Here is a 26,476-nt window from a genome sequence, read left to right as displayed (position 1 = left end):
TATGTGATGCTAACAATTTTATTCCACATAGTCTCAAGTGTACCGACGTGCATCAGCATGTATCCAAGCCCTTTTCATACCCAATGGTTTGGATAAAGCTAGGCAGTGTCTTTAAGGTGATTAAGATGAGTCCTGATTGTATCTCTCAAACCATCAAGGGGAAAAAACAAGCAGAAAAATTAAGTGCTCCAGCTCCTTTAACACAACCATTTAACAAAACCATTTCAGTGATGGCCCATGACAGACTTGTGTGAGCACTCATTGCAAGCACAGAGCTAACACTTGACTACTGTAATAAAAAAAAAAAACAAAAAAAACTGAATACTCTGAATGCTGTGGTATTACCTGTTTTTGGCGTTGGAGACTAACTGTAAGGGTTTTTAAGAGGCACATACCAACATCAGCGAGCACTACAGGCATACAAGCCCATGGCCAGGGATCCTCTGAGCATACAGACAGCAAACCCAAAGAATTCCAAATGACTTCCAACCAGAAAGCCCCAGCCTGCACCTACACTGTTTTTACAAATAACTTGTTTCAGGAAGTCATAAGAAGACTCAATTTTTGCAAACAGACTTCTTCTTGGAATGCTACAAGAGGGTGCGCCACTTGAGTATACTCAATGTCAAGGCTACTATCTCTGTACAAGACCACATCCACTAAATTTGGAAAAAGAAAAGGAATTCATATCAAAATACACTGGCATGTGAGGCCTCCGAGTACTCTGCTACCTTTAAAATTTCCTTTTTTTCTGTACAATGTGGTTACAGTCTCTCTAGCAACAGTTTAACCAACCTTGATCCTTCGAGTTGCTCCGCTTGGGGGCCTGTTTGAAACCATCAGTGCAGAAAGGTCTTTGAACACGAAGAGATGCTTTGGTCATGCCTCTACCATGCAGTGGAGCTCCACATTGGTACCACCACATCTTGTGACCAACCTCACTTCAGGACTGAGAACTCTTGAGCTGCGTTCAGAGTTTTGCACCAAGGCCAGGTGGCAGGGCTCGTTCACACCAAAGGTTAACATGACTTGGTAAATCAACAACAAACTACACCAACTCAACGGAAACAGCCGAGGCTGGAAAATTTTAATCAAATTCCAGAAAATTAGTCTGGTTTTGCAAATCGCTCAGGACTTGACTACAGCTGTTTCACAAGCCATACTTTGGACCACACATTCTCTGTCAATTTTCTCAATGTTTCAGGAAGGAAATGAAGTGTATTTGGCACAGAGAGCACTGTGTTAGTACAAGAGGCATATAGCCAGCATTAGGCTATTCCCTGATCTGTTCCACTGCTTCTCATCATCCTACTTATTTATGCTCTTCAGATCTGCTTCTCTTCCTGCATTGCCCCATAGGGTAAGCGATCCAGAGAGTAAAAGATACATTATGGCCTCTTATCACCAAAAAGCCATAATTTTGCCACGATGATCCAGGAATCTTACCTACACGGTGCTAGAAGCACTCAAAATGGTATTTCCAGAGTTTAAAGCAAACAAAAAAGTTAAAATATGGAGTTTACTCTAATTGGGTTCATAAGCTATTTTTTTGTGCATAAACTCAAGGGATGAAAAGGAAGGGCAGTTACCAACTGCACAGTAGTACAAAGGCTGGAAAAAAAAACTTTTTTATGGAAAATACTAAGCAATATTTATGGTCATTTAGTATCTCTCATTTCTGCAGGAGAAGGCTTCCGCCTAAAAAGCCCAGCTGAATTCCAGCACTGTTGTCTGAGCACTTCGCCAGTACTGCCAGTAAAAAGCTGAGTTCATCCCACTGGAGGAGAAGCGAAGCATTTCCCAGACAACAACAGCAAAGAACTTTGGGCTACAAGTACCTTGAGAATTGCAAAACTTTTATTTTTGTAATACAAACTTCAAATATGAGGCTTACAATAAGTCTCATATAAAGAAGTTTTTGGGTTTTATGTAACTTGTATAATCTGGATGAAAGGTGGCACAAGTTTTAAATAAGCTCAAAAAGATATTTATTCAACTGTCATTATTAATATCAGCAACTTTAACAGTCTTGATTTTGTACATGTGAAAACAGTTATTGCACTACTGCTACAATATGTTTCTTCCTCTCTGGCACCACTGGCACAGATCCTGGTTTGCTGTGCTTGCGACGATTCAGTTCCCTAGAAACAGAAAGCATAAAAACACAGTTCAGTAATCATCACAAAGAGTTAACAAATACCAGCTTCCTCCTTAAGAAATTACTTAAAAAAGTAATAATAATTTAAGAATTGTTTAGCTTTTATTAGCCAAAAACAACACATTTCCTCTTTTGAGAAGGAGGATTGTCCCTTCAAAAAGTATCTTTAACATTGGCTAACTTAGAATAGCTTCAAACTGACTTTTTTCCTTGGGAGCACAGCTCACCAGCTTACTTCATTTTCATGTTAGCTGAATTTGCTGCTTAAATTCACAGGTAGCTGAGAAAGTTGACTAAAACCCACCACTTTTTGTTTTTATTGTTAATTTCATGGCTACAGCAAAGTATGCCACCTTCTGCTATATTCCAACATGACAGCGACCCAGGTGACTGAAAACGCTCGTCCTGGAGTTTGGCATTAAAAAAAAAGCAAAAACAAAACTCTAATACCCCACACCTCATTCTGTTTCTGTTGCAGTGTTGCATCACGTCACACCTGTCAGAGCACTGTGGCTCTTTCCAACATGATACTCAATCCTGTTTCTTCAGCCCTTTTTTGGGAAGCAGCCAGTCCTTGTTGATACTGGCACCTGCCTCCCTTTTTTTATTTTTCTTTTTATAACCAAACGTTAATCAATCCAGAGCTCGTGATCACTTTTCAGATGTTAGAAGTAGCTCATACTCGTTCCTCCCACACCCTGTAGCTCTAACATTCCCATGCATTGCTACCACAGCACCGCAGTGATGCATTTTATTCATACAAAGACAAGAAGATGGAAGAGGAAGACATACTTTCGCCGACGAGCTTCTCTCATGATACGTTGCTCCTTGATTTGGCAGAATATGCTTTTAGGCAAGTGACGGTGCCGAGCTATGCGTTTGATCTGCGGGTGATGCTGGAACTTCTCCTTCAGCTTCTGATTGTAGTTCATAGCTGCCTTCTCTCGTGGTGCCAGCTACAAGGAAAATAACACAGACAAGCATGTTACAGAAGAACAGGGACTTAACTGTCAGGATTTTCTCTGCAGTTTCTCTACAAACGCTGAACTTTGGCAGACAGTAAAACCTCTTTGATCAGCCCGCTTGCTCTCCTAACCAATGCTGATGATCAACTTCCACTGTGAAACAAAGATTTGCAGGCATTTTAACCACTAGTCAGTATAAGTACCAATGCAAAAATCGAACTGTCTTCATGAACTGCTTTACAGACAGCTCTTCATGTGGCCTAAATCTTATCCAGCACCTGGATCCATTAGGAAGCACATTGTACATATGAGATTTCAAGTATTAGCTTGCCTACATGGCACACAGGGAGTTCCAACTTTCATCACACAGCTAAAAATAACTTAGTATCATAAACACGTGAAATAAAGGTGAAATGGTACAATCACGAAAGGACACAAATTTCTTATTTACGATTATATCCAAGACACCATTAACAACACAAACTGAGAGATGTCTTTTTTTCCCATATTTCTTCTCCACTCTGGAGGTTATCTTTAGAAGTGATTTCTGTTATAATATTTTCTGTTAGAATATTCCATAAATCCTGAAAATGTGTAACACACTCAGACAATTTTGGTCAAAAATCACAGAATCACAGAATTTCTAGGTTGGAAGAGACCTCAAGATCATCGAGTCCAACCTCTGACCTAACACTAACAGTCCCCACTAAACCATATCCCTGAGCTCTTCATCTAAACGTCTTTTAAAGACCTCCAGGGATGGTGACTCCACCACTTCCCTGGGCAGCCCGTTCCAATGCCTAACAACCCTTTCAGTAAAGAAGTTCTTCCTAACATCCAACCTAAAACTCCCCTGGTGCAACTTTAGCCCATTCCCCCTCGTCCTGTCACCAGGCACGTGGGAGAACAGGCCAACCCCCACCTCGCTACAGCCTCCTTTAAGGTATCTGTAGAGAGCGATAAGGTCGCCCCTGGGCCTCCTCTTCTCCAGGCTCCCTCAGCCGCTCCTCGTAGGACTTGTTCTCCAGGCCCCTCACCAGCTTCGTCGCCCTTCTCTGGACCCGCTCAAGCACCTCGATGTCCTTCTTGTAGCGAGGGGCCCAAAACTGAACACAGGACTCGAGGTGCGGCCTCACCAGAGCTGAGTACAGGGGGACGATCACCTCCCTAGCCCTGCTGGTCACAGTGTTTCTGATACAAGCCAGGATGCCACGAATGGTCTGAAAGCAGGTAAACGCGAGCCCTATGACAGAGGTTTCTCCAGGTACCAAATGTAGAGTTGCTCACCACTCACGAGGATCTTATTTCAGGCATCCAATACACACAGCACTCTGAACCTCTGTTTGCCCACACCATCATGTTCATAAAATGAAATCCGCCTGCTTTACTTATATTTATCGTAACCTCTCAAACTGCAAGTGAGTAAATTCTACAATCCTAACCCAATAAAACGATCTCCTTTTTAGTGAAATTTACTCTAGTGAGCCAGCCTGAAGAGATGGTTCTAACTCAATAAATCCCAGGTGTTCCCACTCTGCGGAAAACTGCCAACATAATCCAAATTAAAGAGCTTTTATTTTAATTAAATGCAATGATTTTTCTTCAATTTAAGAAGAGCAAATTGCTGCTGATTTAGCGTAACCTTGATGATTCTACAGACGGGAGGTGAATCTGTAAATTAAAGATACACCCAGGATATCTTATTTAAAAAATTAATATAGATTAAGCAGCGGTTATGTTTGAGTCTCATTCCATTTTCACATGCCACGCAGCTTCTAGAAGGGCACGTAGCTGCTGCCTTCCCATCCAGCCACCGAACACCAGCGCCCCATCCATATGCCAGGCCGTACCTCTATATGATGGGGGGGAAAAATAAAAGTGTATTACTGACAAGTTTCTATTTACCAAAAATGCCAGATAACCAAGGAGGACTGCAATTAAGTACTGAATTCCAATTTCTTCCTTGCAAGTCATGCTACAAAGCTCACCCCAGACAGCTGAGGAGACCAGCTTCCCGTACTGCTTTGGGCTGACGAAGATGCCATAAATGCAGTGCTGGTTAGCAGGACTCAAGATTTCATTTACAGGGACCAGAACACCTGCAGTGTAAAAAATTTTTTATTTATGTGACATCATGAGTGAAAGGTGATGTTTGACCCTTTTTCCATACATCCTAATGTGAATGGGGAACTTCCTTCCTATATGAGGAAAACAGAAATCATGCGGTGCAGAAGTAACTGACTGGTGCCACTACAACAGCCGTACTACACAGCGAATAGCTAGAGTGAAGAAGGAGAAAATAACCCTAAAACACAAGTTGTTAGCAAGAGGAAGATGTGTCCCTAAGTGACCTGCCTATGCCTCTTTCCTCCTTCCAGATGCTGGAGGCTAGTTATTTCGCACACCCCCGGGCAGAAGGAAGGTAAGCATTTTTCTGGAGCCCTGACTGAAGAGCTACAGTCACCTTCCAGAAGCCATGCTCCTTTTAAAGTGGGCTGCATCTGTAGCACGCTATCCCACTCACTACCAGACTCCTCTCATTCGGCACGGGAATACGAACTGGCTGTTTATCAGTCCTCTCCAGGCTGCCCTTCCAGGTTAGGGCAGACAGAGCACAGATGCAACATATTGTTAGAAAACAAACATATCCTAGCAATTTTCTGCACTGTAGCTTGTGTTTAAAATTTTTCCACTGCTTTGATGAAAACTGTCTTCTGAATTTATTTTCCTGGAAACAAAGACGTACAGGTTCTTTACATCTAAACAGACAACAAAAAAGAAAGGTGATGTAGATGTGGAGAGCACAAAATCGTAGCTAAAGGGATGAGGCTAAGTGTGCACTGAATTACCATCGGCAGATCACTCAGAAGAACGTCGTGTCGCTCAGTACCTGCTGCTGCTTGTTATCAGCCCTATCTCGCACAATAGGACCGTACACTAGCAGGAGCCTGAAAGGATCTACAATCACTCAGACAGTTCTGATGCACTTTGCTAGAACAACACTGAGCCTTGTAATTGCACTGTCTCCAATCTTTTTCAGTTCTTACTCAAAAGCCATTTCTGCACCTTGTAGGAAAGCAGAAAACCCATGTTCCAACTCTGTTACACTTGCTGAGACACAAATCATTCACAAGCATGAAATTTTCTTCTTCAGTTGTCCAGTGCTTTGCCTGATCCTTAGCAACTCTGGAAAGGTAGCAGAGCCAAATCGTGCTGCTGTTAGTCACAGAAGTTATGTTACTGACATTCATGCATATTGCAAAAACATTGCAGGTGCAGGATTTTTCTAATGTGTCAGTGTACTGAAGAACAATGCACCTTCGGGTTTTACTGATGGTTCATTGCTTTCACTATAATTAAAAATATCTCTCTCCCTTCATATTAATTAGATGAATTCTACTTTGTTAACTGAAATTTACCTTATTACTGCTTTTCCAGCCTTTTCCCTCTTTTCCTCCAATCCAAAGGCACACCCCTTTTCAGAAATCCCCAAGACCACAAGTACAAAAGCTTCACACGTATTTAACATGCCAAGTTCGGGTACACGTCAAGTCCATAAAGTACAGTATTTTAACAGTCTGGAGTATCTTAAAACTCTTGTAATTGGGTCTTTCATTTCATGACACGCAGAGCTAGACGTTTACTGCCTTAAAAATATAACCTGTGAAGTCCTATTTACCTTCAAACTGCTATTGGGAAAAAAATATATCATTTTTTATTAAAAAAAACCAACTAAACACTTCAAATTATTTTAAAACAACTCCTGCAGTAGATCCAACAGAAAGATTTGGGTTTTGTTACCCCTACATAAAACCCATGCAGACTTAACTGCCAGTGAGTGGAGACACAGCATGCCCCTGGCTCCTCCAGACGTTGATTCTTCCTTTAATGTTTCACTGATTTTAAATAATGACTGCAGTGCCAAATACATTAAAAACCAAAAGAAACATGCATGTCAGAACTGATGACTGCTGGGGTAGCCGCAGTTCAGAAAGTACAACTCTCCAACTGGATAAATGTTCACCAGTCACAACCTAAATACCGTATTCAGCCTAACTTCCTCGGATCCCAGCAATGCTGAAAACGAGACTAAGTGACCAAAGAAGAGGAAAAAAAAAAAGTTGGATTATCACTTTTCTTTTTCTACCCACCCCCACCCCCAAAATATCCATCTTAAATACAATGTATTACAAGAAGTTGGCATTATATCAGAAATACAGTGACCTTTGGATGAGTCATTCAATCAAATCTTCTCAGCTAAGAAAAATAGCAGACCAAGCAACTAAGCATTTAAGACACATTCTGACACTTCCGACAGAATTACTGAGTGTTCAGCTTTGAATATTCAAAGCGTTCAAAAAATAGCCACAGACTATGGAAGAACTGGACTTTTACAAAATGAGCTAGCACATGTCTACGAAGATAAGAACGCCAGGCCTCTAATAAAAAAAAAAAAAGAGCAGGTGCTAAAGAAAAGCAGAGGAATCTGATGAACAGCCATTAACACCTACAACATTAAAAACCACAGGAACTACCAAGTTGGATGGAGCAAGGATTAGCACAGCTGCCTGCATCCAAGTGACATTCCCGGGGTATATCCAAGAATGGGATGAGCTGTAGAGGTTCCACCCGAAGTCCTTGTAGCAATTCTTCTCCAAACACATAAAATAAAATTTCATACTGCTTCCAAAAGCTTTTATAGCAACTCTATCAGCTCTGGACAGTTACTAATTTAATATTCATATTCTGCGTCTTGCTAAATTCAAGGCTTCGACAACATCGTGATTGAACATATTTCCACACAAGATACAGGGCTGTGAAACACTCTCTCTTCTTATTATAACATAATTCTTCACAAGTTCATTAGTGTCACCCATGTGAAACGAGAGCGGTTTTTCTACATAATTCACTGTCCCTTTTAAGTTCTTCCCCTATTTCTGAATAGCTTTGCTTCCTTAAAATGCCTCTCGATGTTGCAAGGTGACAAGCTGTGCGTTCTCAATGGCAGGATGAATTTTCATTTCTGATTTAATAAAAAAAAAAAAACACAACAGGATGTAACAAACATGTCACCTGACCTACAGGTTAAAGGTAACTATCAACTTGGTTGTCTTGGGAATTGGTGGCTGAAGATCTTTGTCAGAAACCCTTACGCACAGAATCACAGAACTGTAGGGGTTGGAAGGGACCTCGAAAGATCATCGGGTCCAACCCCCCTGCCAAAGCAGGTTCCCCAGAGCAGGCTGCCCAGGTAGGCGTCCAGATGGGCTTTGAATACCTCCAGAGAAGGAGACTCCACAACCTCCCTGGGCAGCCTGTTCCAGTGCTCCGTCACCCTCACTGTGAAGAAATTCTTTCACATGTTGGTGCAGAACTTCCTGGGCTCCATTTTGTGGCCATTGCCTCTTGTTCTGTCCCCACAAACCACTGAAAAGAGGTTGGCCAAGTCCCTCTGCCTCCCACACTTCAGATATTTATAAGCATTGATGAGATCCCCTCTCAGTCTTCTTTTCTCCAGGCTGAACAGACCCAGGTCTCTCAGCCTTTCCTCACAGGGAAGATGCTCCAGGCCCTGTATCATCTTCGTGGCCCTCCGCTGGGCTCTTTCCAGAAGATGTGAAAACTGTATCCCTATGATCCCTTAGCAGCAGAATTGAATCCTCTGCACAGCCCCCAAGAGGCACGTCAAGCAGGAGTGGTGTGCTTAAAAACATAATAAACACACACAGAGTATTTTGTGTAGGATTTGCTGTCAGGTGAAGGAATGCAACACTGTTAATGTGCAGAACGTACCCAGTACCAGAAAGTCATAACTGATAGTGCCTTTTCCAGGCCCATCTCCTGCCAGTTTTCACTGGTGTAAATACCACAGAAAAGAGCAGAAGGTGATTCACCACCCTACATCCTGAACACTGGAACAATAGCTAAGTAGTCCTTCTGCTACATAACATTCCTGTGATGTCGTGTTGGTTTTCCCAGTTACTACCCAGAGCAAAGCATCCTTACTCTTCCATAAAAAAGGAGCCATTACCACCTAGTAGTCAACAGAACGTACTTTAAAATACTATCATTCTATGTGAAAATCGTGTTTTTGACATTCTTTTTACCCACTTGTCCTTCACAAAAAGGGTACAGAACAAAGGCGCATGTCAGAAATACCACAGATGATGCTGTTCTGGAACAGCATGTTAGAGAGACAGAATGGTCCTTCTGTACCAAGCATGAAGATAGTTAGTAAGAAGAGAAAATTTCAGCTCATACTGTAAAACCAGATGAAAAGGGTTTTCTTGTGAGGCTATGGATATGCCAACAGGAAAACACGTAACAATGCTGCCCAATACTCCACTGTTTTAGCAAATTTAACATAAAATTTATATGAAAAAGTAAAGCCTTGTAATGAACATTGCAGAGTCCTTGTAATTAGCAAGTACGGGGCTGATATTTACGTGTTAAATGTTTTACTGAAGCTCTAGTTGGAAAAATTCCAAGGATCAGTTCAAAACAAGGAAAAAATAACATCCTAAACACAATAGAAGAGTTAGTCCATTAAAGAAATTCCACCTAAATAAGAGTTTGTAACCACACACATTGTACAGTCTATAGAAAAAAATACAGCTGTACAGCAAGGATGGGAAAGATAACAGGGCTCCTGAATACCTACGGTGAGTCGTGGCTAAAGATAAGCCTGTTGTTTTAGGTGTGCTGCTCCACATGCAGCCCTTCACAGGGCACAACAGCCCACGAACCTTCCCACTCCACGCTGCAGCCCCAGTGCTCCCACCAGCCCCTCTATGCAGGAACTATCACTGATGGAGCCTCACCTCGAGCAGCCCCAGCCACAACTACGGAATAGATCCGTCCCTTTAACAGTACAATGTTCCTCCCTGAATTACAGCATCCCTTTCCTCCCCCCTCACTCCATTCCAAGATCAAGCAGGAATTCCTCTGAGAATTGTTTGACAGCTCTGCTTTTTCTGATGGGCTCAGAAAGAGCCACGTAAGCACCTCCAGGGTACCCTAACAACATGAAGCTACGTAAAGGGACTACTCCCAGTGGACAAAAGTGTCAAATTCGTTCTCCAAAGTTACTCAATACTTTAATACAACTGTGCAGATGAATCTATGTAAGTGCTAACTGCAATAGAACATTTTGGCTTTATCTATATATAATCATTTGAACAAGTGTTACTGAAAAAGACAGACATTAATTAGACTGATGTCTGCTCCTACTGGGAAGGCTTCAACCAAACTGACTACGCTGAATTAAAAGGACTTCAGACTAGCTTGCCCACTCAATATTTGAGTTACATAGTTTAATGACAACCTCAGTTATGCATTGATGCAAGTAATCTATTTTACAATGCATATGCTTATCATAGAATGCACTAAACTTGAACCAGTCATTTTTATTTTTATTTTTTTTAAAGTAGCAACCCTATGCTTCAGTAGAATAACTTGTGTATGGCTACATTCTAGAACTGGAAGTTATTGCTTTGTCACTGGTGCAATGGGATGACTACTCACCTGTAGTACCAAGATAGAAAACTCTAGTTTAGTTAGAAGTGGTGATTATTGTTAAAATTAAAAAAGACAAAATAGTCACCCTGTATAGCAATACACAGGCATGTAATCTTATTAATAAAAGCCACAGTAAATACAATGAGCTATATCACATATTAGTTTTCAAATTAAATGCAAATGTCAAACTACAATTTTACATTTTCCCTTTAGAAACAAGTTTTTAGAAGTTGGACAGACTAACCAGTTGTAATAACAAAAGAACAGAAACCACCAAGCACCGTTTTGTGATAACAGAACATGTATCTTACCACTCCCAGTTTCTCAGAAGCATTAGCCTTCCACAGACGGATATTCATCTCATCTGAGCCACACAGAATATATTTGCTATCCGAAGTCCATTTTACAGTGATGACGTGCTGCATTCGCTTCGTGTGATAGACCTCCCTAAAGTGAAGAAAAACGGTTTTTAATACTTTAGCATCACTTTTTCTATCAACATTACCTTTGAAATAGCAGAAAGTTTTCTGTTCATGGCAAAATCGGTTTCAAAATCAAAATAGGTTTTTGATTCTTTTTGTACCCATCCCTTTTGTGTATCAGTCATACTGCGCAGCTAAGAGACCTTTCTCTTTCTTCTACCTAGTTATTTTTTACAAGTAAAATCCAAGTAGTAACAGAAGGGAAATACAGGAACAATGACAATTCAAGAGCCACAAAAAAAAAAAATAGACTGAGGTGGAGCCTGTGGGGAGTTGCAAGAAAAACAGATGGAATCAATAGGCCACCTTAAATAAGCTTTAATAAGCTTGAGTGTGAACTGCAGTGGTGGTTAAGTGATACTCTACAAAAACAACAAAGCTTTTGAAAGACTGAGCACAAGAACCGTCTGAAAACATCCCTGCCCACATTAGGTTATGCTGACATTAACGTTTAATACTGTGTAAGTACATACATGTTTTCAGAAGCATTTATGTATTTACTTTCATTTTACTAGTTGGCTCAGTAACAGACTTTTCTACACACACCTTTGGGGAACTAAGTATTTTTCCTTTCCTTACTCTGAATTTTCAGCCTTTGTCTCTCCCGTTGCTGCCACCACCAGTTATTAACTACCATTCTCCAGGAAAGGAAAAACACAAAAGAAGATGGCCATGTAACCTGGATATATCATTTAAAAAACGCACACAGACATAAGGTTCCATTTGCAAAGAATTTACAAAATTTAGATCAACTTCATACGAGATCTTACTTCTTATGGCTACTCAATTTCCAAAAACTAAAGCTTTCTTTTAAAAATAAAATAGGAAGCAATGGAAGTTAGGTTGTTCAAATTGGTGAGAGATCAAAAGTCTGAGTTAATCAGAACACAGTCAGGATCTCCGTTTAAAGATACACTCAGCTGTCCTCAGTTTTCCAAGAGGGATCAGATCTTCTGCTTGGAGACCTTTCTTTGTTCCACAGGATTCACTTCAACTATGCAGCTCTGAATAAGTCCAGCTTTTAAAGAATTTTAAGTGTCCCAGAATGCCCTAGTCAGTTTATAAGAGGCTAAGTTCTTCACTTGTAAGGCTCTTCCTCACTATATTTACAGCGACTACAAAGAGACAGAAAAGGAGAAAAGCAGCGAAAGAGAAAGGGGAGCAAAAGAGAGCAAAATGGAAAATGCCTTCCTTATCGATAGTCTGCTGTAATGTGGAATAAAGTCTTTTATTCTTCTAGCATTATGGGATCTGCTCACTTCCCCTCAGTGATGTGCTTAAACTTTGCCTAGCACCACTTTCATGAACATTCCAGAGAAAAGAAAATCTGTGGAACACAAGAGATGTGAACCACGTTGTTTAATGATACAAGAATTCAAAAAAAAAAAAAAAAGGAGAGATGGAATACCTAATTATATTTAAAATACTATTACAAAACAAGAAAAAAAAAGTAGAACTACTTGTAGATTAGTTATAAAAGAAAATAGAAACAGTGCTTCTCAATCCCTAAACAGGTATAGGAGCATGTAGACATGTTGAATAATGTATACATAACTACATCGAACAGTAACAAAAACATTTCTCCCCCAATCAGTATTCAAAATTCCTCACACCCCCCCCAAGCCAACTCAGACAAGTGGCAATTTTGGGGGAGATTAAATGAGGGAGGACAAAGGAAAGCAAAAGAAAAAGTAAAGTTAATAAAGAAAGAAAAAGTCTGACAGAGAATAATGAAGGTAGGTTTATGAGGAACAAATGATACCAGACAGGCCTGATAACTTGCTTTGATTTTCATCAAACTGAAAAAAAATAATAATAATAGTAATGGAGACACGGCAGATCCAATCTGAACCTCAGCAAAATATTTAATACACTGCCTTATGAAATCTTACATGAGAAACTAATTCAAAGTGAATTGTATTCAAAGCACTGTCACGTGACTCAAAACCTGACTAGCACAGCATGAACAAAAAGTAATAAAGTGCACTGAATAGGGTCACAAAAGTGTCCTGGACTGATCCTCAGGAACCCACATTAACAGTGTTTTCCATGGGATGTCTTCACTAATCATCTGTATAGGATGAAGCTAGTCCCAGAAAACCAAGCACTAAAATGTTCTAAGGCCTGCAGACTTCCGTGGTGACACATACAGTACAAAGTGACCTAAAAACACTAGAGATACGCAGACAGGGGAAGAATATAGGATTTATCTTGGTAAAACACAAGCGAGTATACATAAGGACAGTAATTCAGAACTGACACTGCATCTTGTTGGAAAGCAATCATGTCACAGAAAGCATGCTGCCATAACAGAAGCGTGAATTTGCAGATTATTAACAGGGGAAAAAGCTAAAATCCAGATGTATACAAGAGGTGGTATCACACCATAGAAAAAGAAACAAATAACCCATTAAAAAAAATGCTTCTTTAGGAACACAGCCTCCATTCTGGATACCTTTGAATTAAAATGACAAATAAAACATTGTATCTAGAGTACACCACCTTAATTTTAATTCAAAATTGCATCAGCAGTGCTACTTGTTAAACAGAAGTTCTACACTAACATATTTTCCAGAATTACCAGTTGATTACCTGACCTGTCAATCTCAAGGTACAAACAGAGTAAGACTTTGATACTCACGGAAAGTGAATGCCTCAACGAAGATGGGAACGACTAAGAATTCTGAGGCCTGGGGAGGGAGGTCACTGGGATGCATGAGAGCAAGAGAGAGAGGTGTAAAATCACTCACCTGCTGTGGCCTTTGTCCACAGGAAATATGCGGACAGACTTATCAAAGCTGGCAGAGACAAACTCTTTCCCAGTGGGCGAATAATCCACATCAAGAACAGCAGACACGTGATCCATATGCACCATGACAGGAGATGAGAGGAAGCGCATATCAAAAGTATATAAGCTTTAAAAGAAACACATGAACAACTTAATATCTGAACCACTAGTAAGTGAATAGCACATTTTTGCTACTTTAATCATACACAACTCATTGAAGATAAATCATACTGCAGAGGGAATGCTTTAAAACTGCAAGTAACACATAAAAGGTAAAGGTGTTGAAGTGAAATAATATCAGGAAGTAATTATCAGGTGACACCTAAACACTTCACACAAAAGGAAAGAATGATGTAGTGCTTAGAGGTTGAAAAATGTTTACCAAGCAGGGGATTTAGTTATTGAACAGGACCCAGCTTTCTTGTTCCCAAAGATCAGATAGGTCTCCACCACTCCCTTCAGCATCTATTTTTGGGTCATTGACTGACCTGTTTCTCCAACAACCATACTCCCTTCTTCAGACTTAAGTATATAACCTGATCAAGCATCTCTGAATTACTTATTATGACAACACTCTCAACTCTGCCGGGTTTCTAGATCTTCCTGTAATGGGATCTCCTAGTAGTTCAAAGTCTACTGGGAAGTTCCCATTCGGTTGGCACCCTTTCCTACAGCCTGATTGTCTTTATACCAGGCAACCAGTGACTCTGTAGAAGCCCAAGAAAAGCTTGGTCCTTCAAAACACAGAGATACTACTTCAGCAGAGCTGAAGAAGAACTACACTGCCTGTAGAAAAGCTTTACATTAAATATTAACATAGCTGCTGGACCTCAGCTGGTTACCTCTTAAGCACTTCAGAGCTCAGGAAGAACAGGTGATGTCTACCCATAGTCCTTTCAATCACCAGCCTTCTGACACATACCAAGGCACAATAACTGCATAGATCATTAATTTGCTGGGTGCCGATAAACCACAACGATTTACAGACAAAGCATTTAATGAAACCAGATTTAAGTATACTGTTTAGTAGAACTACTGTATTAAAAACTTGTAATTTAGCAGCAGGCTCCTCATCCTCCTTGCTGCAGATGAATGCATAGCTGGAATTAATTCAATGTCTTTTACTCAATTGCTTATTGGCAACTATTCCTTTTCCTTCTGAATTCCCCAAGAAAAATATGCAAGCATCACATTCAAAACTGCTACTCTATGTAATTAGCTAACACTTCGGGCATATTGTTGATTTGTACATTTGCCATTGCACTCATTAATTGTTTTAGTTTGCAAGAAGAGAATTGCCCCTTACAGTAACGGCTACCAATTTCAGTTTAGTGTGAGGGAAAAAAATGACATAAACAGGTCAAGTAGCCTTACCATGCCATAACCAAAAAAATGTGAAAAGCAGTACATTATATACAACACCCATTTTCAAGGTCTGGGCCAGATTCTATTTCCTTGGAAAAACAGCCTTAAGATAAGCGATAAAATCCCTGTGTTCTAGAAGAAAGCAGCGATCTATTGTTAGATCACTGACTTCCTGGAAACAAGGATATGGAGCACATTTTGCAGTGGCCTAGTTTTGAAGAGACAGCTTTTTCAATATCAGATTAGCTCTTCACATGAATAGTATTGCCCAAAAGTAAAATACTGCTGTGAGATGCTGAAAGGATAAGTACTGCAGTCCTTGGAATTGTTTCACAAAAAATTAATTTTAAGAAATGTTCTCATCAAAATAGCTGATCAGTACAATATACCAAGCTTCACATGAGCTGGTAAGAAAATAAATACTTATATTGCCTCGGACTGGCAATATTATTTAGTTTCCAGGTCCTACTGTAAACTATACTTGCACAGATTTAACTGCATTTTTTGTAAATTAGAGTGCTTCCACATCCCACCCCACTCTGGTGCTGAAAGAGGCAGTCTACCACTATTTTTATTTCTTTATTTTTTAAGTCAATGAGTCTACAATTCATATCATTCACTAGGTTATTACTTAAGTGGTTCAAAGTTAGAGTAGCTTTTTTTAAAAATGTATTTTAACATGATGGTAAATCACTAAGATACCAAAAAAAAAAAAAAAACCATAACACGATCAGGATTATCAAAAATCGGGATCACACTTACTTGTAATCTTCATTTGCTGCAGTAAAAATGAAAGCTTCCATGGGGTTCCAACACAGTGTGTTTGTCCTCATGTTCAAGATAACCTGGAAGATATTTACACATTGCTACCTTGTTGCAGGCAATAAAATACTGGCTATATTTCAAAGCTTCTTATATCACTGAGACAAGCAAACGCTTTCTAGATACAGAATTATGGTAGAGCAATAGTGACATAAATGATAATGTTTACTTATCAGTGTTACAATTGGAACTGAGACACCCTAGCTCTCATCACATGCCCATTGCTTCACGCTGCACTGAAATTAAATTTTCTTCCATAAATCATCTTGGAATAAAATCCTTCTTACTGGTCACTTATCTAGAAACTAATATGCAACTTGGGATCATCTTAAGAATTTCACTTCATTATATTCACAGAAAACTTTAGTTAAGTACTGTACAAACATGCCCAAATAAATGGTTATTTCAGAGGATATGGTCCTTAAGCAATGTTATGACCTGGAATCTGCAAAGTGATTGTAACATCCTGATGTTCTCCCAGTTATTGCTATCCCTTCCTTATTTTATCTCTAAAATTGCAGTTCCTGAATTCTCCAAGCCAGGTGCCATTTCTCGTAGAAGTGTCAAGCAATGCGTGCAGCAGTTACTGTGTTGTAACTTACTCCTCACTGTCCCTGTATTAGCTGTGAGTTACCTGCTACAGACTTGTAAGACTTACTTGCTGCTAGTTAAGCAGATGGCTGCAAAGAGGTTGCCTTGCCTTGAAGCAGGAGCAATGCAGCTGATGACTGACTAACAAGACCCTTCTGCTAGGGAACAGTGGATTTGGCAAGAGCTCTCAAGAAGCTGGATGCCTCCACCTTGAAGGAGGCAGTGACTGCTGGGCTGCTGTGGGGCAGGAGGAGATCTGACGCCTGGTATGACACACAGCTTTGGTTTCTGCTGAGTCTTGGAGGAGCTTTCAAAATTTAGAAAGAACTCCTGTACTGTATTCCTGACACAAAGCAGAGGTATAATTTCAACTTATTAACAAACTGAACATCTTCCATAATAATGCAGGCCAGACATAATCCTACTTGAAAATTCTGAAATTCATTTATTTTACGCTATGGTACTCCAAACTGTTCTCACTTCACTATACCAAACACCATAAATATGTAGGCATACAGCAAAATGTAATTGTATGATTGTGTTCATTATTCAAAAAAAATAGAATTTCAAAACAAGTTAGTGTTGATGAGCCCTACTGAATCCCCACAAAAAATCTGGATCGTGACTTTTTAAGTGTGTTCATAGTCTCATGACTCGCATTCTCCATAAATCCTCGTTTCCTACATGACATTATCCTACTCAACATGAAATGAAGTCTGCACTGCAAAACACTGCTCATTTTCAGAAATCACATGCACCGAGAACAGAATGTAATCATCAGACACGTGAACTGATCTCTGTTTTAAAGAGTGACTTAACTGCAAGGATAGGCCGCTGAAGGGCCCTGTGTTTACAGTGGTGTGACAACTAGAGCTTACTCAGACTCAGTATTGTTTTTCTAATTTTAATCCTTGTGTGTATATATTGTGTGTGTGTGTGTGTATATATGGGAAGCTAACGATCAAGAAGAGTTCTTTAATCTTCTCGGTTCAAGTTTTCTAGGCACTGCACTTAAGGAGCATCTCGCCATCTTATTTGTTCCTCTTTGAAGCACAGACTTCAACGTTAAGACTTCACGGGCAGAAAAACTGGGCAAGAGAGCTACTGCTCCATGATGTGGAAAGCTGCACTCCTATTTCCATTAAGGAATGGACTCAACCCCTATTGAGTTCCAAATTATGTAGGTAGTGTGTGACCTGCTTTCCTGACCTATTACGTGGAAAACAGCAGTGCCAGGAACTTGTACGTAGGCAAGGTACCTCTGTAAGGAGCATCCTTCTCTTGGGAGTTACAGAGCTCTTTGCTCTCAAGGCAGAAACAGGCTTAAACCTTTTTCTCCAGTGGGGAATCATTCCTATCCCAGCAGGAACCCAACAGAAGCTACTGCATCCACAGATGCAAGCAAGCAGTTATCAGCTACACTCTTATGGCAGGAAACGTGCCTAAGCATGGTGCTTACTAGTTATTCATGATATATATATATATGTGTACATACACCTATTATATACTTTATGCATATATAGGTGCACTTTTATATATAATGGTATATAATTTTAATTAAATATTATATATATATATATATATATATATATATATATATATATATAAAATGTATTAATCACATATAAATGACACATCGAATTATTAGACTCAAACTTCACAAAAGCTCAAACTTCATCCCCTTAACTTGTAACTGCAGATCTATGGCACTGGCTGTGTTTATTTTGACACTCAAGTCTCCAGCTGGCATTACTAAAAAGAAAAAAGCCTTTTAAGCACTGTCTCTGTGGCCCAAGTGAAACTTCACTAAAAATTATCGGGGCACAGGAAGAGAAAGAAAGAAACACTTATACCAACAACATTCCTATTTATATCCATGTGGAAGACCATTATAATGTTCTAGTGTACATTAGAGCACCTTCTTTACAGGCAGTATGTAACATCCATAAGGATACTGAGTGTATAGACATGAGCCATAATATTCTATGGTCAGAAGAAAAATTGTAAAGATAGCTATGGGGTTCAAAAACACAGCAGTTAATATTTCCACCTAGATTACTGTTTTCTTGTTTTGAACTGACACATACATTTTGTTAAAGATTAGTAACAATCTTCATGTCACTGGTAAAATTTCATACATATAAATACAATTTTGATTTCACTGCAAAGGAGTTCTGAAATGTTTACACTAGGTGCATAGAGAAGGATTTATCTCCACACAAAAAGAAAAACACCCTTTTAAATGCAGAGCAATGCTCTCCACTGGTAGAAAGGAAATACCTTAGAAATTACCTTGTTTCCTTCAAGCAAGGAGAAAAAAATAAAAATCACACAGACACAGACACAATGCAATACAAGAACATAAAGTTCTTATTGTGAAATTGCTGTCAGGTCAGGCACTTTATCAAGAATTATAACAGAGTGAGCATGACAGCCCGTCTGAATGCAGAAAAAGGCCCTTCTAACTCTGGTTTAAAATTCAAAATTAATTCGAACTCAGTTAAAAGACTCAAAATTAAAGATGATGAAAACTCAGTGGTTCAGAGCTTCCCATTCTCTATCTTTATCAACACTTAGACTATTTACATATTAATTATTACTGCCGTAACCTTCTGTTAAAAATAAAAGACAAAAATTACCTTCTTTAATGGAGTTGATTGTCTCATATCATACAGCACAATATTTCTGTCAGAAGCACAGCTCCCCAAAAGGTATGTCTAAATAAATAAATACATAAATAATCAGCGTATGTTATAAAGATTTTTAGAGCATAGTCAACAGCTTACATTAGATATCCAAACTATTTCACTACACTGATACTCAAATAGCAGTTCCTTTTCCAATTAATGCATTAATTGTTCTTCATGTGCAGCAAATTAATCAGCAAAAACACTTCAAATAACTGTCCCAGTAAAATTCAGAATCCACCCAGTCCTCTCTACAAGTAACAAACACTTTCTCTGCACTTCATTTACCAACACAGCCCACCCAAGAGCTATACAGAAGCTGCTGGAGAATAGCAATCAGATGTGGTTGTTCTCTCACGAAGAAGGGGAGAAGCTGCTGCCACAAGCAATAAGTACTGCCACAGATGAGAGCTCCGCAGCCACACAACTGCTACATCATATAACATGATCTAATTGAGGTACAGGATATGTATTGCTGTGGGCAGAACAGAGAACACCCTAATTTTCTTCTTCTTCTCCCCCATTAACTGAAACAAAAGATAAAGGGATGCAAATATATGGTACTATCTTTTAGGGCAATATCACCATAGAATGTATGTATACAATGCCCTACATATTATGTGAAAACACGTAACAAATTTTGGAAAAAGCACTTAAAGACAATGTTAACAGAGTTTAGATCTTATAATGATCAAGAAAAAAAAAACACTGATTTCCAATACATATCAAAAAATTACCTCAATAGGATTAAATTTTACACTGCTTATGCTATCAAAACCCCATGTAAATGAACACATGGGACTGGTCCTTTGCTCATCCCAGATGTCCACTTGCTGGCCACAGGTGGCAAAAACAGCTTCTTTCCAGTGGTGATCGATTCCTGTGTACACTGTCTTTAAAGGAAAAAAAAAAAAGAAAGAAAAAATAAAACTTGCAAAACCAAATGTATAAATAAATGTCTAAGTACGTTCTATTACACAACAACAACAAAAATCAACAGATCATTAAATATCAACCTCCCATGTCTTTATTCATTTACATTACTGAAAACCAAGTCACCACTGCTGCAGGAAACCAAGTCTAATTAGATGTACGTTTACACAATAGGGTGGCTTTCTGCATTTATTCTGCGTGCTCGTTTAATACGCATGCATGCATTTCTTGTTAATTTCTAATGGAGCTGGCATTAGAAGCCCATTTACAAAGTATGGCCAACTTTAAAGCAAATGGGAATTTTACGAGTACAGTTAATTTTCAATTAGGAAGTGAAAGTATCTCCTACACATAAAAATAATTAAACAGTTTCAAGATATCTACTTATAAAAAAAACATTCAGTTTTCTTAAAGTAAGCTTGCCATCAGCTCAAGGTGCTGAAGTATGTTTATTTCTGGCAAAAGTAGATTAAAATGTAAAGTCAAAATTTTGTATTGAATGGCTGTGAGGTACGGCATGAAAATAAAGTTATTTAATGAAGACTAAGTATTGACAACAGATGAAGACAGAGAACAGTAAGATCTGATGAGTTCCGAGAAAAAGGATGATTAGTATAGACAAATCTAAGCACTCTCTGATGGCATTTGAGATATTCCTTCCTAGTTACACATAAAATAAATGTAATAAAAACTTGGGAGATACTTTTAAGAGTGCCATTTTAAAATTTGATGCCATCACCTTACAACACGTTGTGATAACAGGTCATATCAACCTATTTCTCTCTCCTCCAAAAGCTACGTAAGAACTGATTCAAATTTAATTCAAAAGAAGAAAAGTGGGAAATCAGCACTTAGATTTACTACCTTTCCAAGAATTGTATGAATTGGTTCTTCTTCTTCTCCATATGCTGGACTCTCCATTTTCCATTGCTTCACAGTTTTGTCATCACCGACCTGGAAACAGTGGAGAACGCATGTATGGTTTTACAAAAATATGCTCTCTTTACTTTACTGGTCATCTTTGCAAATACAGGCGGCCTTTCTAAAGGGAATGTCTATGACATATACAAAAGTAAAGTGCTCTCGTTATTCATCGCTTTTATACCTCCAAGCACCAGGTTAGTTCTCCTTGTCATATTATTTCACTAGAAACTGACAAAGTACAGGCACGTGGTTTGGCTGGGATGGAGTTAACATTCTTCACAGCAGCCCATATGGTGCTGTGCTTTGGATTTGTGGCAAGAACAGTGCTGACAGCACCAATGTTTTGGCTGTTGCTGAACAGTGCCTGCGCAGTGTCTAGGTTTTCTCTGATTGCCCACTCTGTTGGTTGTCATGTCTGACACCCCCATCCGCAACTAGGCTAGGGGTGGGCAAGAGGAGGGACGAGATGCAGCCAGCTGACCTGAATTGGCTAGAGGTGATTTCATACCACAAAACACTGCATCAGCAATAAAAACTGGGGTAGAGGAAGACGAAGAAAGGAGACAGGTGTCGGCTTCCAAGGTAGCTGCTGAGAGACTGACTCCTTGTGGAAGTAGGTGAGTGATTTCCTTTTTGTTGCTTGTTTGATTGGTTGTGCTTCCTTTGTGTGCCTCCTCTTTCTTTCAGCTATTCAATGTTTTTTATCTTAACTCATGAATTTTCTCACTTTTATTCTTATTTTCTTCCCAATCCTACTGCTGTGGAGTGGGAAGAAGCAGGCAAGAGGCTGTATGGGTGCTTGGCTAGGATGAAGACACAACAGTATACCCTGCTGATTTATTTTCAGAGCCAAAGACATTCATATCTGTGCACTTGGCTCCAGAATCTTTATATCTGGCTACATTTAAATAAATTTTGCTTGAATGGGATTTTCACACGTGGATCTTTTATGCTAAGTTTGATTTAAAGAAAGGTTTGTCTAAACACTGGCAAAAAAAGTCTCTCACCTAGTTGTCACTTAGGATATTCTCCAACTATCAAAAGAGATACTACGAGGGTTGAAAGGAAAAAATTTAAGCTGTAGCCTAAAATAAGCAGTCACTTTACATCTTGTGGTTCTTAATCAGATGGCCCCTCAAAAGTCAATCCACCTCAGTTGCTCCAGTTACCTCATCCCATGCTACCTCTTGTATTATGCCAGCACAAGCTTTTGTGTGGCAGTACAGTGATCTTTTAGTTCATGTTTTACTTCTTCTCCTGATAGCACTACTTCTCTTCTTCCCCTCTCTCAATTTTCAGGTAGAAAGCTTGTCAAAAAGGAATTCTAATTTGGAGTAATTTGGAATTTTCTGCTGAGAAAGCAGAAAGCATTGTAACTACTGTCCTCACGACCTGGTATCTACTTTAGAAAAAAAATAAATATATAGCACTTAAAATAGCTCTTGTGGGAGAAGGTGAGTGATTTCCTTTCTGTTGAGCTCAGAAGATGCAAAACCCCCATACACTCTAGTCTTAAAAATAGTTCTTTTTATTTTGTCATCTTAGAATTGTTCTGGTGCAATCAGGAAGACATACTATTTCCAAACAGCTTACATGCAACTGAATTAGTTGTGCTTGATACAAATGAATAAAGTCTTATTAACACAACCTTATTGGACATAATTACTCAACCAAAGCCATCTTGAATAGATCAGGTTATCTTTAACTACAGGCTATAGAAATATTCACAGAAGTAACCATTTGCATGCCTTCCAATGAACTTAACCTAATTCTTCAACAAACATAATTACCTGCTTCTTTAATGAAAATTAGATTATTCAAATTCTAATTAAATGGCTCCTTTAGCAATAATCTGGTAATTATCTTTTCCATAGTCCTGAACAACATCCATATTACAACACCAAATGTAATATTTTAATCAGAGTTGTCAGGTTCATAGACAAATTGAATAAATGAGTTCAAATTCTAAAATAACTTACTCTCTGCTATGCAGTATTTAAATATAAGTTGCTCACTGAAAAAAAAAAAAAGGTGAATAAGGACTCTGCATTGTTAGACGGTATTAAGGAAAGACACTACACTTACCGTAAAGAATGATGTACCACAGAAACGAGCACACATGCCTCGAACAAAGCCTTCGTGGGCTTGTAAAGTACGAATACACTGTCGTTTGGTCAAGTTCCAAATCCTAACCTGTTAAAAATGGAAAAGTATTCTGCAGTTATTTAATTAAGTTTTACAAGCACAAGAGATCACACATGCTGTAACAAAATGGCATAGCTGGCTTGAACACTGGACAGATTTTATAACATTAAAACTTATTTATTCCCTTCTTTACAAAAATTTGTTTAAAGTGCAGCTCTTTGCTTTTTACCCCATCCTCCCACCCAAGCTGCATACTTATCTTATTCTTCCACTCCCCTATTTTTCAACTAGAATTCTTGCTAAAAGATAACAGTAACAATTTAATTTTAGCAAAAAACACCCCTTCAAAGAGAAAAGCACAAGGAAATAACCTTTGTAACCAAGTGAATGTTCTCATTCCAGTTGCTGTATTCAATTTTATAATGATATCCACCTCCCATGGAAGTTTGTTTCAAAGTATTTGTGCCCATTTAATAATAAAAAAAAAAAAAAAAAACAGGGAAGCTCAATTTTTACATTTGTATGTATTGTTAGTATCCCATACTTTAGTTGCTATACCAGTGGATAAGAAATCTGTCCAATGTTTCATATAAATTTATCCCACTCCTCTTTGAAAAGGTTAGTCTCCCCAGCATTGCTGTGTGACATGTGAATGTTCTATAAAAAGCAAGCAGCAACCAAGAAAACATCTTTAAAACACACAAATGCTATCAAAATGAAGAAGGTATGAGTGATACAGACAACAAGCATAATTTTTAAATGCAAATTACTCCAATTACAGTACCTTTGCTTGTTATTTTTAATATTTATCTAAAACATTATAAACAAATACAGGATTAGCATTTTTTTCAGTATGTTAAATTATTATCCCACAAAGGTTTTGATTATATGACCCCTCCTCCTAGCTCATGTGACTTGACATAATCTTCTGACTACAGCAGTTCACCTTCTTTGGAGGGGGTGTGGAACAGCAAAAAGCAATCATTATGGACTGCAAATATTCACTTTCACTGCTCCATCCTGAGGAATTGTTAAATCCCCTGCTCACAGCTAAAGCTGCTGCCTAAAGCTTTTTGAAACCCTTCGTGTGCTGGGAGGTCACAACCTGCAGTTTGAGGAACACTGTCCCATACTGGGTAACTTGCACCTTGTGAAGAGAAGATCACATCTGAACAGAATATAATACCATGGCTGAACAAAAACACAAAAGAAATGTAACTAGGGCGCAAAGAAGGAAGAGAGACCTTTTTTGTTGTGGTTTATAACTGCAGCTTACCTCTCCATCACACGCTCCAGACAGTACTGTAGACAAACTCTTTGGATGTTTGGCCATGCAATTAACTCCATCTCTGTGGCCATCAAGTGAGCTTAGAAAAGGTTTTGCAAAAACACGTTCTAGCTTTGTTGCATTCAGAGCTCTGGTGTACTCCCGTGGAACCTCAAACGGATGCAATACGGGGTCATAGTTTCTTGGAACTGCAATAAGAGTAACACAGACATTAGAAACCTGTGACGTGCAATACAGGTCAAGGTGAACTGAATTAGAAATCTTTTCTAGGTGATTTTCCTGCTGTGGGAGAATTTTCTGTGACACTGAGATTTTTACATCTATTAAGCAAAGGTCTCTCTGCATCTGTCTGTAGATATACCTTACAATAAATTGAGAAAGCGAGTATTGACATGGTGCTCCTGGCTTTTGTCACCACTCTTCTGTTTTATGCAAGAAGGTTGAAAACTCAGTAGAGCAACTGACAATTGATCATTCACCGAGAGTTAATACTAGTTTAGTCTGCTGATTTCCACAGTATATTAAGACCTCTAAAATCTCTGATGAAAAGGAGATGGATATCACTCTGTAACATGACCGAGAATTTGTTTCAACAACTTACATACAAATCATGCCTGGAAAATAAAGATCACTGAATGGCTGAGGTCGGAAGGGACCTCTGAAGATCATCTGGTCCAAACCCCCTGCCAAGCAGGATCACCTTAAGCACATTGTGCAGGACAACATCCAAGGAAGTTGTGAATATCTCCAAAGAAGGAGGCTCCACAGCCTCTCTGGGCAGCCTGTCCCAGTGCTCTGTCACCTCACAGTACAGAAGTGTCCCCTCATATTGAGCCAGAACCTCCCGTGCTTCAGTTTGTGCCTGCTGCCTCTCATCCTGTTGCTGGGCACAACTGAAAAGAGACCGGCTCCATCTTCTTGTCACCCTCCCCTCAGATATTTATACACATTAACGAGGTCTCCCCTTGGTCTTCTCTTTTCCAGGCCAAACAGGCCCAGCTCTCTCAGCCTGTCCTGGTAGGATAGCTAAGGTGTATTCAGCCGCCCCAGTCGATAACTTTAATAATATTTTTCCATATTATAAGTACAAAACCACAATTAAGTAACAACAAAGTGCCAGTCACAACACTCCTTCATACTGCAACAAGCCGGTAACAAAGTACACAGACTTTAAAATACAATAGATGCCCTGTCCTCAAAACCTAGCCTGATTTAATGCAGCTGAGAGTTACTCTCGCTCCTCCTGACAACGGATGGCGATTTTACAACCGCGTTACTGCCACTACGGAGAAAAAAAAACGAAACCACCACGAGGGAGCCCGGCGAGGAGGAGTGCGCCCACCCCTCTCGCGGGCCGCGGGCGGCGGCCGCCATTTTGTCGGCGGCGCAGCGAGGGGGCGGCCCCGGGGGCACCGGGGGGAGCCCGGGGGGCACCGGGCGGGCTGCCGGGGTGCAGCGGCGAGCCCCGGGGCTTCACGGTGCCGCCAGGCCGGGCCGGGGCGCTCGCTGCCACCGCCTCGGGGACGCAGCAGGGCAGCGGGTGGAGAGAAGGTGTCCGGGGAGGGGGACAGACGGGGGGCCCGGGGGTGCTGCTCACCGCGCTGCAGGTCCAGCTTGGTCTCCCGCACATAATCGTCGGGGTTGCGGCTCAGCACCTTGACCCGCATCGCGCCGCGCCGCCCGGCTCCTTGCCTCTTCCTTCCTGCATGTGACCGGATGGGCCGGGCCGGCCGCAGCCTGGCAGGACGGGACGCGGAGCCCCCGCCGAGCCCCCACCGGCACCGGCCCCGGCCCCGCTGCTGCTGCTGCT

The 26,476-nt window shown here is 39.9% G+C and overlaps 1 protein-coding gene across 1 annotated transcript; it reads right to left on the bottom strand.

Annotated features, from left to right (window-relative positions):
- Positions 1-1,839: 1,839 nt before the first annotated feature.
- Positions 1,840-26,397, bottom strand: DCAF13 (DDB1 and CUL4 associated factor 13). The gene is made up of 11 exons (XM_068672417.1): positions 26,264-26,397; positions 24,655-24,854; positions 23,319-23,426; positions 21,174-21,263; positions 20,114-20,269; positions 19,329-19,406; positions 16,039-16,121; positions 13,874-14,038; positions 10,953-11,088; positions 2,951-3,114; positions 1,840-2,141 (listed from the first exon to the last, which is right to left on the bottom strand). The coding sequence occupies exons 1-11, from the start codon at positions 26,331-26,333 to the stop codon at positions 2,054-2,056; spliced, it is 1,338 nt and encodes a 445-aa protein (XP_068528518.1). The 5' UTR covers positions 26,334-26,397; the 3' UTR covers positions 1,840-2,053.
- Positions 26,398-26,476: the final 79 nt, after the last annotated feature.

Source organism: Anas acuta, chromosome 2 (assembly GCF_963932015.1).
Source record: "Anas acuta chromosome 2, bAnaAcu1.1, whole genome shotgun sequence".
Classification (NCBI taxonomy): Eukaryota; Metazoa; Chordata; class Aves; order Anseriformes; family Anatidae; genus Anas; species Anas acuta.
Note: the sequence above shows the minus strand (reverse complement) of the source record. Positions and strands in the feature narration are given on the sequence as shown.

Bases quoted from the DNA above. Each gene is read 5' to 3' on its own strand.
- DCAF13 (XM_068672417.1), bottom strand. From the start codon at position 26,333: ATGCGGGTCAAGGTGCTGAGCCGCAACCCCGACGATTATGTGCGGGAG. The intron at 21,264-23,318 runs GTAAGTGTAGTG...CACTGTTTCCAG, and splicing joins GTGGTACATCATTCTTTACG to GTCGGTGATGACAAAACTGT. The intron at 11,089-13,873 runs GTGAGTGATTTT...TCTTCACTTTAG, and splicing joins GTGGACAAAGGCCACAGCAG to GGAGGTCTATCACACGAAGC.